The 14,306-nt window shown below is 37.5% G+C and overlaps 1 protein-coding gene across 7 annotated transcripts in view; it reads right to left on the bottom strand.

The window, feature by feature from the left end:
- MKLN1 (muskelin 1) overlaps positions 1-14,306 on the bottom strand; it is a 303,397-nt gene that overhangs the window by 104,766 nt on the left and 184,325 nt on the right. For all 7 annotated transcript variants that reach the window (XM_045576813.1, XM_045576809.1, XM_036427159.2 and 4 more), the window contains 2 exons: positions 9,282-9,424; positions 6,085-6,173 (listed from right to left, as the gene is read on the bottom strand). In XM_045576813.1, coding sequence (XP_045432769.1) covers positions 6,085-6,173; positions 9,282-9,424 — 232 coding nt within the window. The remainder of the gene's footprint in view (positions 1-6,084; positions 6,174-9,281; positions 9,425-14,306) is intronic.

Raw genomic sequence — 14,306 nt, 5'->3', positions numbered from 1 at the left:
AACATTAAAATTTTTTAATAAAAAAAATAATATTAGTTAGAGATCTGAAATCCATTATCAAGTTCTAGGTCCAAGATCAGTAAAATCAGGATAAAAAAAATCTTCCTATTATATCTATTCAAATCCCAATAAAATGTTCTTTTCTTAAAACCTTTCAAGCAATTATGTTTGCTTTTTAAAAAATATTTTTTATTGCTCTCAGGTCCTCACATCCAAGATGACCAAAATCAGAAGGAACAATCCTCATGCCAAAAAAGGCCATGGCCATGTGTAGCTTTTTTGTTGTACTAACTGTGCATGCTGCATGCCCAAGGACAAGGCCATCTATTTATAATAATAAAAGCATAATATGCTAATTACGGTAGACCGGACGACCTCACAACAAGGGCTGTGAGGGAAGACTGGGTTCTGGGTGCCTGCCAGCAGCTGAAGGGAAGCCCAGGTCCTGGGAGCCAGAGAGAAGCCGGTGCCTGCAGCCAGGGGAAGGAAGGCCTACTCTTGCAGGAATTCATGCATCAGGCCTCTAGTTTCTTAAAAAGAAGTTTGTCATTCGAAACATAGAGGCTGCAGTCGTTTGGGACATTCCCAAAGTGAATATCTTCAGTGTCTATATGCTTCCCAAGCTATATGTGAAGCTGCATTATTACGTGAGCTCTGCCATTCACAGCAAGGTAGTCGGGAATCATTCTAAAGCCCAGAAGGACCAAACACCCCCACCCTGATTTAGATCTGTGGGTGCTGTGCCAGGAACTCCACCAAAGCCCATGTAAGGAGCTAAGTTCTTAAGAACTGAAAAAAAGCTATTGGGAAAAAATAAATGATAATTGTACCTTTAAAAAAAGATTTTATTGATTTGCTGAATCTGGTTTGGCTCAGTGGATAGAGCGTTGGCCTGTGGACTGAAGGGTCCCAGGTTCGATTCTGGTCAAGGGCATGTACCTTGGTTGCAGGCACATCCCCAGTGGGGGGTGTGGAAGAGGCAGCTGATCGATGTTTCTCTCTCATCGATGTTTCTAACTCTCTATCCCTCTCTCTTCCTCTCTGTAAAAAAATCAATAAAAAATATATATTTTTAAAAAGAATCAGTACTTCTCATCCTTTTTCATGATGGCATGCAGAGAAAATGATAATATTTTAAAGGCACACAAGGGTAGGTACTAGGTTGCAGACTCAATTACTCCAAGAATAAGTGAGTAGGGAGTCAACATCTCAACACAATTAAACATATCTGTGGCACAATGTACTTGGATAGTATCACTTGGAAAACTCTTGTCTAGATGGCTAAAATAACTATTACAAGATGCTAGTAACTTTAAGATCAGGCTCTGGAAGTACCTAAAAATTCAAGTTTAACCATTCTGAAAGAATCAACCAGATGAGCATACAAAGCACTTAGCACAGTAACTGGCACATAGTAAGTGCTCAATGAAAGATAGCTACTATTCCTATTATTAGCTATTATTACTACATTAATTTCCCTTTTAATAGTATACTTTTAAAATGTTGCCTTTCCACATGTTCTCATGAAGGGCAGGGTACCTCCCCATCAGGGTACCTCCCCATCACCAGACTTAGTACTCCATCCTAGATTTCTAAATACTCCTGAGAATGAAGAATGCAGGCCAAATCCAGCCAGAGCTGAAGCTTCTCCCTAAAGCAACATAACCATCCAGGCCACACAAAAAATCCCAGAATTCCACAGAAATCTAAGTCATCCTCTCTGCCAAAAACCAGGACTCCCCCAGAATCTTTCTGAATTCTCCCAAGTACCTTCTTTGCCCCCACCTCACCTTATCAATTTCTTCACGTAGCTGTTATCTTATCTATGAATCAGGATGTGAGCTCTTCTAGTTCTCTATAACCAATACCCTCATCCGATTCCACTTTATGTTTTCTCATTTCCCATTGAGGAAGTTTTCCGTTCTGAATTTTTAACTTGCTCTCTCAAATCTGGGGTCCCAAATAACTCCCATTCTTTACGAGCTTCTCCTTTTAGTTACAGGCCTTACTGAAATCTAGCTTCTTCCTAAGGCCAACTCTCAACTTGCACAATAAGTCCTGAATGAACTCTTTGCCTTTTTTGTGCCATGAATATCCCTTTGGTTGTTCGGTGAGCCCTATAACCCAACATCCCTCAGATTTAAATACATGAAGGGAAATACATGGGAATATAGAGTAAAGCAATTGTATTGAAATATAGTTATAAAAACAATAAACAAAATTATAATATAGAAAATACACACTGAGAGGCCAGATTATTATGATCTCTGAATGCATTATAATCTGGCCACTCAGTATATATCTTGTATAATAAAAGGCTAATATGCAAATTGTCCCCTCGACCAGTAGTGTGACCAGCAGGCAGCTTGGCCAACCGCCTATGTCCCCTCCCCCTGGCCCCACTCATGCAATAAGTTATGATCCGGGCCTCATATATATACATATACATACTGAGTGACCAGATTATTATATGTTCAGGGATCATAATAATCTGCCCACTCAGTGTATATGCTTGCTCTGTTCAGGTGGCTCAGCTGGTTAGAGCATCATCCTGTTCACTGAAAGGTGGTAGGTCGGATTCCCGCTTGGCCAGGGCACATGCCCAGGTTGTGGATTTGATCCTCATTAGGGCACATTTGTGGGGCAACCAATCAATATTTCTCTCTCACATCAATGTCTTTCTCTCTCTCTCTCCTCCCCCTCCCTCTCCACTCTAAAATCAACTAAAAAAAAATTATAAAGATATAATATAAATATTATAAAGATATAATATATATAAAGATATTATATGCTTTTTTACTGATACATTAGATAACAAGATCTAGAGGCCTGTCCAATAATTACAAATTCAAAGTTATTATATTTGCCATGATATAAAGTGATGGGGAAAATCTGTAACTTCTATCTGTGACATGTCACAATATTACTATGAATTATTACTAATATTACTATGAATTATTGCCTATATTCATAATTAGAAGAAATGTTAAATATATTTAAGGTTAGAGAAGATAAAGATGCAACTTTTCTTCCATCAAATTCATAAAACCATTGATTAGTTCTTCTAAACTCCTGTACAATAAACTCAAAAAGTGTATATACAATGTCACTAATGAGGCAAGCAGTTTGCTTGGTGCTTTTGAAATTTGAGGAAACAGAATACAGGGTCACTATCCCCAAATATTTCACAATCTACCTGAGGAAACAAAACCTACATATATCACACAGTAAGAGAATTCAATCTTTGGCTGTAGACTTAAGTTTTAATCCCACCTCTACTTTTTACTACCTGTGTGGTTTTGGTTCAGCTATTTAACCTCTAAACTTCACTTTTCTCATCTGTAAAGGGAGTGTAATAATGCCTATCTCACCCAGTGTTAGGTGGATGCTTCATAAACAATTACCTACTATTATTATTACTTTAAAACAATATAAGCACATATGTAAGCATATACTAGATGCTATGTCTTTGGTCCATTGTTAATATCCTCAATCATAAAAGGAAAAATTTTATCTGTCAGTATAATGTTCAAATAAGATACCACATTGAAAGTACTTACATACTATAAAAATACATAAAGCATAAGAAGCTCTAAATAATAAATGCTGAAATGACATGATTCAAATTATATCTGTGCATATTCATTTTCTGTAGTACCCGAAATATTGCATTTAAGAAATCATGCAAAACAGAACTATTTGAATATAAGTATAAAAATGCACAAAAAGATACATTCAAATTGAAACAATCTATCATAAATATGAGCTTAAATTACTTTTTAAGACTTACTTAAGTTTGATTTAAGCCAAATCTAATGATGCTATATTCATGATCAAATCTGGAAATTATCTGCCATTGAGTTAGTCTTACTGTGACTAACTGAATGATGATTATATTTTTAAAACTGTATTTGTTTAAGGATAAACATTTTAAAAATAAAGCAAGATCTTTCAAACATATTATAGTAGACCATAAATATGAAGTACTCAAACACATTTTTCTTTTAAGGAGAAATTTAACAATTTATACCGACTAGGTAAAACAAATATTGGGGCTGCATCACCACCAAAAGAGAGCTAACCATTACTCAAGTGCTTTATTGACATAATTTTTAAAGGAACCATAGCAAGAAACTAGAAATACTAACCTAACATACAGGCTTTTAATTTCAGATTTTCCTTATTTTTTCTTTTATAAACTTAGCAAGAAAATGTTGGGAAAAGGTTGGAAAGCAAAGGTACTGCAGACCACCATTAACAGTTTTTTATAGAAAAGTGAGAAACATGAAGTTACCTAAATATTATTATCCTAAATATCAACTGAGCTACTAAGTGTCTACAATTTTGGATGAAACTCCATTTAAAATTTGGTCTGAATACCATAAAACTAACCCACCAGGGTAAAGTAAAAAAAAACAACAACAAAAAAACACCATTATATCCTATAATTAAAAGTTTGAGAGAAAGAGCTGGAAATAAGGTCCAAATTCTTGTCTTTAGGCAGATGAATATCTAATTGGTCCCTAAGAAACCTCAGTTGTCTTCTCATAACATTTTAAGAAAAGAAACTATGCAACAATGGAAAAAAGACTTTTACTGATACTTCTTCTAATGAATAATGATACTAGAGGATTAAGAACTATAGAAGCATCAGTATATATTTTCTAGAAAACTAATGACCAAAGGAAAGGTACAAAAAAACATCAAGAAAAGAACTTAAAAAAAAACACACAAAAAAATCCCACTTCATTTTGCCTGAATAAGCAAGAGAAGCTAAATAAGTACTTTAAAACTATAAATTCTAGTTTTATATTATATGAAAATATAAGATATTTTCACTGCTTCTACATTTGAAATATAAGATTATAGAAGTGTTAAATCTTTGCAAGAGTCTGTAAAAACTGGGTGATCTGCATGTAAAGAATTATTTATAAACAAAAGAAGAGACAACCAAGAGTTAAATGTTGTTTGTTTGTTTTTTAAGTAACTTTGCTTGTTCATAAATTCTCACAGGAAAACAGGACACAGGTTCTTATTTATAATTATTTATTATAATTGAAACTATAATTAAAAAAAACAAAACAACAACCCACAATACACTGGATAGCCCAATTATTTTAAAAAGTTTTCCCTTTATAGGCAATCTTTATTAAGACCTCAGATATTCTTTTTGCACAACAGTACTATTTGACTTAATGAAATAAACAGGCTAACTCCTGATAGAATATTATAGTAAAGAATGAGTATGAAGTATACTGCTTGTTCCAAAAGAGGAAATTATCTTCCAAATCAAAACATGGGATTCTGGCTTTCATTATTATTCTCTGAGGGGTCTGATTCACTTTAATCTCAATTTTACCATATTTCTAAAGGTATGCAATATATAGAAATTAAAATATTCCAGTCCTTAACTTTTCTACCTTCTGAATAATAAATCTTAAAGGAAAATAAAATAACCCTAAAGATATTAATTTTGAAGAGGCATTATAAGTATTTTCTCAAGCTAAAACACTTGGTAAATAAATGCATGCCTTTGGTAGTACTTTTCAAACAATACTCCGCAATTTATTACTTAAGGTCATGAAATTAGTTTTATGTGTTTGAGCAACATTTCATTAAGACAATGAAATATTGTACAAAAGAACAGAATAGAGAATATAATAAACTGCCTTAAGAAATTCATCAGTATTTGAATGTAAAATGTTATAGCTTTAGAAATTATAAATCTTCAATAAAACAATCAAGGCAATCAAATCACTGTATCTCATAAAATCTTCTAATAAACTTTCAAATGAGAAAATATTTGGAAACACTTCCACTTTAACTGTCAGTTAGCGTTTCAAAGGAGGAGTCAGAAAACTTTTCTTACAAAGTTTGAAACATTTGGGCTTTGTGGGCTATGTGGTCTCTTGCAACTACTGAACTTTACCTTGGTAGTGCAAAAGCAGACACAGACATTATGTGAACAACCTGTGTGGTAATGTTTAATTAAAAGAGAGGGGGCCCACAGGATTCAGCCAGGCATAGTTTGCTGATCGATGGCATTATGAATTTATTTATACTTCAGAATGCTAAAAATTTTACCTATTTTGATGAATCGACAAGGAAACATCTGCTCATCAATTTTATGCTTCAAGGTGAATGTTTCTTTGTTATAATCATTCTTTAAGCCACTGTGGAAAAAAAAAAAAATAAGATTGTCAAATCTGATTTCATAATTTAGTAAATGCACTAAAACTCAGATTAGTACCACCCTCAGATTTTAAGGTTAAATAATGCTAAAAATATATGACCAAAGAAGTAGTTGAACATGAAAACATATAGGTCAAAACTTATGCATCCATACCATCTGCATTATTACTGTATTCTTTATTTATGAGGGCTAGTGAAAAATGTTCAACATTAATTTTTAAAAAAATGGAAACCTGTGATGACCGACCATTCTTAATGTATAATTGAATATAATAAAACTAGAAATTATACATTATATATTATAACGAAATTCGTGCACAGTGGGGGGGTTGTGTCCCTCAGCTCAGCCTGCACCCTCTCCAATCTGGGACTCCTTAAGGGATGGCTGATTGCCCATTTAGACCCGATCCTGGTGGGATCGGGCCTAAACTGGCAGTCAGACATCCCTCTCACAATCCAAGACTGCTGGCTCCCAACTGCTCACCTGCCTGCCTTCCTAATTGCCCCTAACTGCTTCTGCCTGCCAGCTTGATCACCCCCTAACCACTCCCCTGCCAGCCTGATTGATGTCTAACTGCTCCCCTGTCAGACTGTTTGCCCCCAACTTCCCTCCCCTGTAGGCCTGGTCCCTCCCAACCTGTCCTCTACTGCTGGTCTAATTGCCCCCAACTGCCCTCCCTTGCAGGCCTAGTCCCTCCCAACTGCTCTCCCCCGCTGGCCATCTTGTGGCAGCCATTTTGTGTCCACATGTGGACAGGATCTTTGACCACATGGGGGAAGCCATCATGTGTGTTAGAATGATGGTCAATCTGTATATTACTCTTTTATTAGATAAGATACAGGCCTGGTGCATGGGTGGGGACTAGCTGGTTTGCCCTGAAGGGTATCCCGGATCAGGTTGGGGGTATCCTTGGGGCATGGGGCAGCCTGGGCGAGGGGCCTGTAGTGATTTGCAGGCCAGCCACACCCCCTGGTGACCCAAGCAGAGGCCCTGGTATCTGGGGTTTATTTATCTTCAACAATTGAAACTTTGTAGCCTGGAGCGGAGCCAAGCCTCCTGCTCGCTCTGTGGCTGCTCTGTGACTGCCGCCATTGCTGTTGGACTTTATTTACCTTCTATAATTGAAACATTTTACCCTTGAATGGAGGCCTGGGCCCACCAGGGTGTGTGGAAAGTTTGGCTTCCTCTATTGCCAGGGAAATGCAAGTCTCTCTCCTGCTCTCTGTGGCTACAGCCATCTTGGTTGGGATTAATTTGCATACTCGCTGATTGGCTGGTGGGCATGGCTTGTGTGTATGATGGTTAATTTGCATATTACTCTTTTATTAGATAGGATATTCAAGCAGTAAGAAGAAAATGAAAGAAAAAAAAAATCAACCCACCACAATTCACCCTCATATCTTATCATTTAAACAGGGCCAAAATTTGTCAAAGATCTAAGTTATTTAATTAATGTAAATGTAATTAGTATAAATATAATCAGTACTAATATAATATTTATTTATATAATCTACTGTGTTAATGGGACACACTATGTCACAAATATATTTTAAAACCCCATGGCTTTATTTGTCCATCCCACTGGCTATTTGAGTTTTCATTATCTATGAGGTAAATTAACCCTTTCATTCCTAGTGGCCTATGTTGTTAAAACTCACAATTTCTGAGCTCTTTCTAAATGGTAGGCACTGTGCTAGTCAGATATTTTTTCTCTTTTTTAGTCTCTAACTTAAATTCCCAGAATATTACTTCTGGATAGGGCAACCAATCTTAATGTTCTTTAAAAACCTATATATTTTTTATTTTTATTATTGACAGTATTACAGATGTCTCCTATTTTCTCCCCCTTTGCTCCCTCCACCCAACCCCATCCTCTATCCCACCTCAGGTCTTCCCCATGCTATTGTCTATGTCCATGAGATATGCATATATGTATGTATGTTCTTTGGTAAATATCTTCCTGTTCCCTCCCACACCTCTTTCTACCACTGAGATCTGTTATTCTGTTCCATGCATCCATACATAGAATCTATATTTTTATATCAAAGATTATAGCAAAGATTTGGTTAAAGTTGAAAGTATTTCTAAAGTAATTACAGTCCAAAAGGAAGATTAAAAATAAGTAGAAAAAGACAAAATTTTATTCTTTCTTGTTTGGTAACAATATTAACTGATACCATTATTATTAACCTAGTTATTAGTTATTTAACAGAAAAGGAGCAAAGGGAAGGCTAAATTACACAGGCATGCCATTTGTACAGCTTTACTAGGAAACTGCAATTGAACACTCTGCAAGTATGTTCGCCACAGGTCACTGGGGGAAGGGACTGGACAACAGACACATGCCCAGCAAATCTGGGTGACGTGGGAAGCTGCTTACCTGTCAGCCATATCTGGAAACAGATCATGGGCTAGAATAGGCATAGTCACTGCGAGCACCGTAAGATTTACTATTTAAAATCCTGAACAAAAGGAGTTCCCTCCTGCACTTTTGACTTTCTTTTTGCAAGGAGCAAGCTCCCTTGCATTAGCCCACATGGCCCACAGTCATGTGGACCCCACACACAATGGACTGAAGGACTAAAATTAGCCTGGTGCTGTGCCTGACTCAACTTCGCCATGAAAAGAAACTTTGGACACTGGCTTTGATTCTAGCTCTGCTAAAGCCCCAGCTGCAACTTTTCTAGAACTGGTTTAAGAGAAATGGGACTTTGGAAACTGAGGGATATAATTTCATGCAAATAAGCCTTTCTACCAAATCTCATTCTCCCTTGGGAGTCTTAACTCATTTTCTCAAGATATCATAAGAATCCCACTTCCACTAACATTGGAGAAATCCACCCATGAAATTCTCTAATAACATTAACTAGAATCTGGTGTGGGTTTGTTTGTTTGTTGGTTTGTTTTTTTAAAAAAATGCTAACTCAAGCCATAACACTAAAATAAGTCACTAAAAATAGAATAGTGGAAATATTCTTTCCTCCCTTGAAAGAAAAATCAAACCATGCAGATTTAGATACAAAAAGAGTAATCTAAGACTGCACCTTGTTTAGAAGACAACCCTTTCCACCCCATAATCATAACTCACCTGGACAATAGCTCTGTCATATTTTCTTCATTCATTCCACCAAAGACTTTAAATTTCTTCAAATTACAGACATGCGTTTTCTCATATTTTCCAAATGTGATATTCTGGACTATAGCAGGCCTTTCAAGCTTCAGAACCAAGTACTAAAAAAAGCAATGACTAAATTATATACTCCTCTTTTTAAAACAAAGAGAAAACTTTAAAAGTTAAAATTTGGGACAGATAAGAGAAGTACATATAAGGTCTATACTGTCCATCCTGCACAGGTAGATTTTTATTTTAATGCTAAAGAATTGTATACAACAGCTTTATATAGACTACCATAACATACCACTTTCCCCCTGGAAAATACATCTGTAGATGGAGGAAAAAGGACTAGGAGACAAATTATAATCAAGAAATACCACTCAAGAAAAGACATTAAAGACTATGAATAACCAAATAAAACAATATTACCATTTAATCCAAAATAACAATTATATTCTGATTGACTATAATAGCAAATGTTCAAATGTTCAAATGTTCAGTGTTCAAAATCACTGATAAAATTTAAACCTAGAAACAAACAGATTTACTAATCAATGCTGTAAATTTTATAAACTTAAACAGCCAAACCTACTATAAACATGTCTAATGTACATACATTTTCCTATTATATACAGGATAAGATTGGATTATTTTATCAGTTAATTAGGAAACACATTTTACATTATGAAGAATATTTTCAATTATCTATTTACACTTAGTGGCCAGATTATTATGACCTCTGAACGCATAATAATCTGGCCACTCATTGTATATCCTATATAATAAAAGGGGATGTCAGAGAGCCATTTTTAGCCCAATCCCTGCAAGCCAGGCTGAGGGACCCACTAGTACACGAATCTGTGCACCAGGCCTCTAGTAAAAATTAAAAAGGAAACTACCACTGACTGAATACATGGGGAAAAAGCACAGCTAATAAATGACAGTGCTGAGATTACAAATCAGTCAATCAGACTTTGGTTGACACTGTTGGTTGGCTGACCCAACCTCTATTCTCTAGCCAGTTCTTCCTAACCACCCTGCAGCCAAGAATAAATGTATAACAAATTCTTGTTCATTTATTTTGACTTTTAGATTCAATTCTTTATGGATATGTATTTATTTCCTTTTTATTGTTCATGTTTCTTAACTTATTTTTCCTTCTTTTTAAAGAAGACACTTTAACATATCATGTAATATTGGTTTGGTGCGGATGAACTCTTTAGCTTTTTCCTTGTATGGTAAGTTCTTTATCTGACCTTCAATTCTAAATTATTGCTTTGCTGGGTAGAGTAATCTTGGTTGTAGGTCCTTACTTTTTATCACTTTGAATATGTCTTGCCACTCCCTTCTGGCTTGCAGTTTCCCTTGAGAAATCAGTTGACAATTGTATGGGTGTTCTCTTGAAGGTAACTAACTGCTTTTCTCTTGCAGCTTTGAAGATTTGTTGTCTTTAACCTCTGGCATTTTCATTATGATGTGTTTTAGTGTGTGCCTCTTCCTCTTTTTTGGGACTTTCTGCACTTAATTGTATTTCTTTCACCAGGTAGGAGGAGTTTTCTGTCATTATTTTTCAAATAGATTTTTAATATCTTGCTCCCTCTCCTCTCCTTCTGTCACTCCCATGATGGGAATGTTGGTACACCTGAAGTTGTCCCAGAGGCTCCTTATACTCTATTCATATTTTTGGATTCTTTTTTCTTTTTGCTCTTCTGATTAGGTTTTTGCTTCCTCATCTTCCAAATTGCTTGATTTAATTCTTGGCATCATCTACTCTATAGTTGGTTCTCAGTAAATCATTCTTAACTTCAGGTAGTGTATTCTTCATTTCTGACTGGTTCTTTTTTACATTATTGATGTTCTCACTAAGGTTCTTGAAGTTCTCACTAAGATCCGTGAAAGTCTTATGAAGATCCTTGAGTAACCTTCTAATCATGGTTTTGAACTCTGTATTCAGTAGTTGGCTTGCTTCATTTCTTTTTGCTCTTCTGATTAGGTGGTTTTTTCCTTTTCTCATATTTCAAATTATTGATTTGATTTTCGGAATCCTCAACTCTGTAATCCCTGTAAATTATTCTTTACTTCAATTAGTGTATGCTTAATTTCCAATTGGTCCTTTTTCATTGAAATTCTCACCAAGATTCTTGAAAGTCTCATTAAGTCCCTTGAAGCTCTTATTAAGATCCTTGAGCAACCTTATAACCATTGTTTTTAACTCTATCTCATAGTGTGCTTGCTTCCATTTCATTTAGTTCCTTTTCTGGAGACTTCTGTTCTTCATGTTATTATGTAGAGCTGGTATGGCTCCTGCAATTGGTAGAGTGGCCTGGTATAGTAGGTGTCCTATAAGGTGTAAGAGTTCAGCCTCCCCAGTCACCTGAGCTGGGCACTGCAGGTGCACCCCTTTGTGAGCTCTATACACATACAGTACAGTCTTGTAGTTGCGCCTTGATTGCTTTTGGCATCACTAGAAGGAATGGACCATCTGTGTCTACAATGAAAGAGCTGCTGTGCAAGAGACATCCCTATGGAGCAGGACTTGCTTCAGTAGGACTTTGGTGCATCTGTCCCTTGAGTGTGTTGCTTTGTGGATGTGTAAAGGTGTAATATTGCATGGTCTGAGGCTGCCCACAGGAATACCTGGCTCTGGGGCCTCCAGGGAGGTGCAAAGTCAGCCATTGCCTGGGGCCATTCAGCATGAACTACCAAGCCTCATACAGATGGCTGCTACTTGAGTAGGATTTGGAAGTACCCAGGCAAGGCTAAGTGGTTCTGAGACTCTTATTGATAGGCCTGGGGCATGCTCAAACAGCTGCTGCTTATTTGAGAGATATTAGGAAAGCCTGAAGCCTGAGCCAGGATAGGCCATTCATATGGAAAAGCCACTACAAATAGTTTGGATGGGTCGGCAAATTGAATGGGGAGGAATCTCAGAGAATCACCAGGGTGGAGAGAACAGTGTGGGCCAAGGTGCTAGAAACTCAAAGATAGCCAACAGTCAGTTCTGAGACTGGAGAGGTCTTAGCATAGGAACAATGACCCTTGAAAGCCACCCAGGAGTTCTTGCTTTGATGCCAGACAATCCAGTTGCTTCCTGTATGTCCCTGGGTCTGCCTACCCAGCCATTGCCCCTGGGCTGAAACTCAGAGAAAGCAAGTCCCTGTAATTTCATGTGCTGGCCCTTTAAAAGAAACTACCTGAGTTTCCAGCAGCCTCTGGGTTACTTAGCCACAATCCTTGCTGGTTTTTATAGGCCGAAGTTATGGGGACTTCTCTTCCCAGTTCTGGAACCCTGGGCTGGGGGTTGTGGTGTGGGGCTGGGATCCCTGTTGTGGGTCGAATCCTGGGTTCAAAATAAGACCACTGGAGGCTGATGATTAATTTTAAAAAAGCAGGCAAGGATTTATTGAAATATCTGGCCAGGACAGCCGGGAGAGCACCACATGCAGGTGGACTCCACAGGACTACAGGGGTAGGCAGTCCCTTTTAAATGTTCAAACCACAGGAATTTTCCTTTGTTCTAAATTCTAAATCCTAAAGACTACATTCCATAAACTGGGGTCAGCCCGCAAGGCCGCTGCTAGTCACATCTTGCTGGACATTGGAATGTGGCCCTATCTTGTGATTGCCGATAACACAGAAGCAGAGCTCAGCGGTTAGTCTCTAAAGGTTATCTACAGTTTCTATCCCTGAAGCTACTGAGTCAGTGGGAATCAATCTCCTGTGGTCCTGGTCCCAGGCAAGGGAAAATTGCCTTAGCCTCCAGGTCTCCCACCTAGATGATGAGGTAAGTACCCTATGTTTTAATCAGATGCAGGAGCCGGACTTAGCAGGGTTAAAATTCAAACAGCAGTTTTTTACCAAAGTATGGTTGCCACTGTATTTCAATCCCTTGGAATATAGTGGCAACCATGGCAGGTCTCTGCAGCCACAGTATGTCTCCTGATTAAACAAATGCCACACATAGATATTGGACCAGCCTGTTTCAAGCCTCCATCCCTCTTAGGGCTTTCTTTCTCCTTTTCTTGTTGTAGAACTTCCTTTCAGCCAGCCTTTAGAAAGTTCTGAATTATGGCTGTTCTGTATGTTAATTGTAATTTTTAAAAAATATGTTTTACTGATTTTAGAGAGAGAGGAAGGGAAAAGGATAGAGAGACAGAAACATCATTGACCGGCTGCTTTCTGCTCACCCCCAACTGGGGATCAAGCTGGCAATCTGGGCATGTGCCCTGACTGGGAATTGGACCAGCTGAGCTTAGTTGTAATTTTAAAAATATATAATTTTATTGATTTTTTTTTTTACAGAGAGGAAGGGAGAGGGATAGAGAGCTAGAAACATCAATCAGCTGCCGCCTGCACCCCCCCTACTGGGGATATGCCAACAACCAAGGTCTATCCCTTGACCAGAATCGAACCTGAGATCCTTCAGTCCATAGGCCGACACTTTATCCACTGAGCCAAACCAGTGAGAGCAGTGATTCTCAACCTTTCTAATGTCACAATCCTTTAATTCAGTTCTTCATGTTGCGGTGATCCCTAACCATAAAATTATTTTCGTTGCTACTTCATATCTGTAATTTTGCTACTGTTAGTGAATCGTAATGTAAATATCTGTGTTTTCCTATGGTGTTAGGTGACCCTGCTAGTGGTTCTCAACCTGTGGGTCAGCCGGGCCACAGCAGCAAGCTAACCTACCAATTGGAGTATCTATCCTGCTGGTCAGTGCACTTCATAGCGACTAGTTGTGCAGACTTAGCACATCATGCTTTGATTGGTTGAATGGCCAACAGGATGACTGGACACCTAGCATATTAGGCTTTTATTATATAGGATAAAATTTTATTGATAACCAAATATATAGAATTTCGGTTATTAAAAGATTAATAGTGGTTGAGTGTCAACCTATGAATGAGTAGGTAACAGTTCAATTATTGGTCAGAGCACAGGCTGGGGTTGAGAGCTCGATCCCTGGTAGGGGGAGTGTAGGAAGCAGACAATAAA

The sequence above is a fragment of the Pipistrellus kuhlii genome, unplaced genomic scaffold (genome assembly GCF_014108245.1).
Source record: "Pipistrellus kuhlii isolate mPipKuh1 unplaced genomic scaffold, mPipKuh1.p scaffold_m20_p_10, whole genome shotgun sequence".
In the NCBI taxonomy this organism is placed as follows: domain Eukaryota; kingdom Metazoa; phylum Chordata; class Mammalia; order Chiroptera; family Vespertilionidae; genus Pipistrellus; species Pipistrellus kuhlii.
Note: the sequence above shows the minus strand (reverse complement) of the source record. Positions and strands in the feature narration are given on the sequence as shown.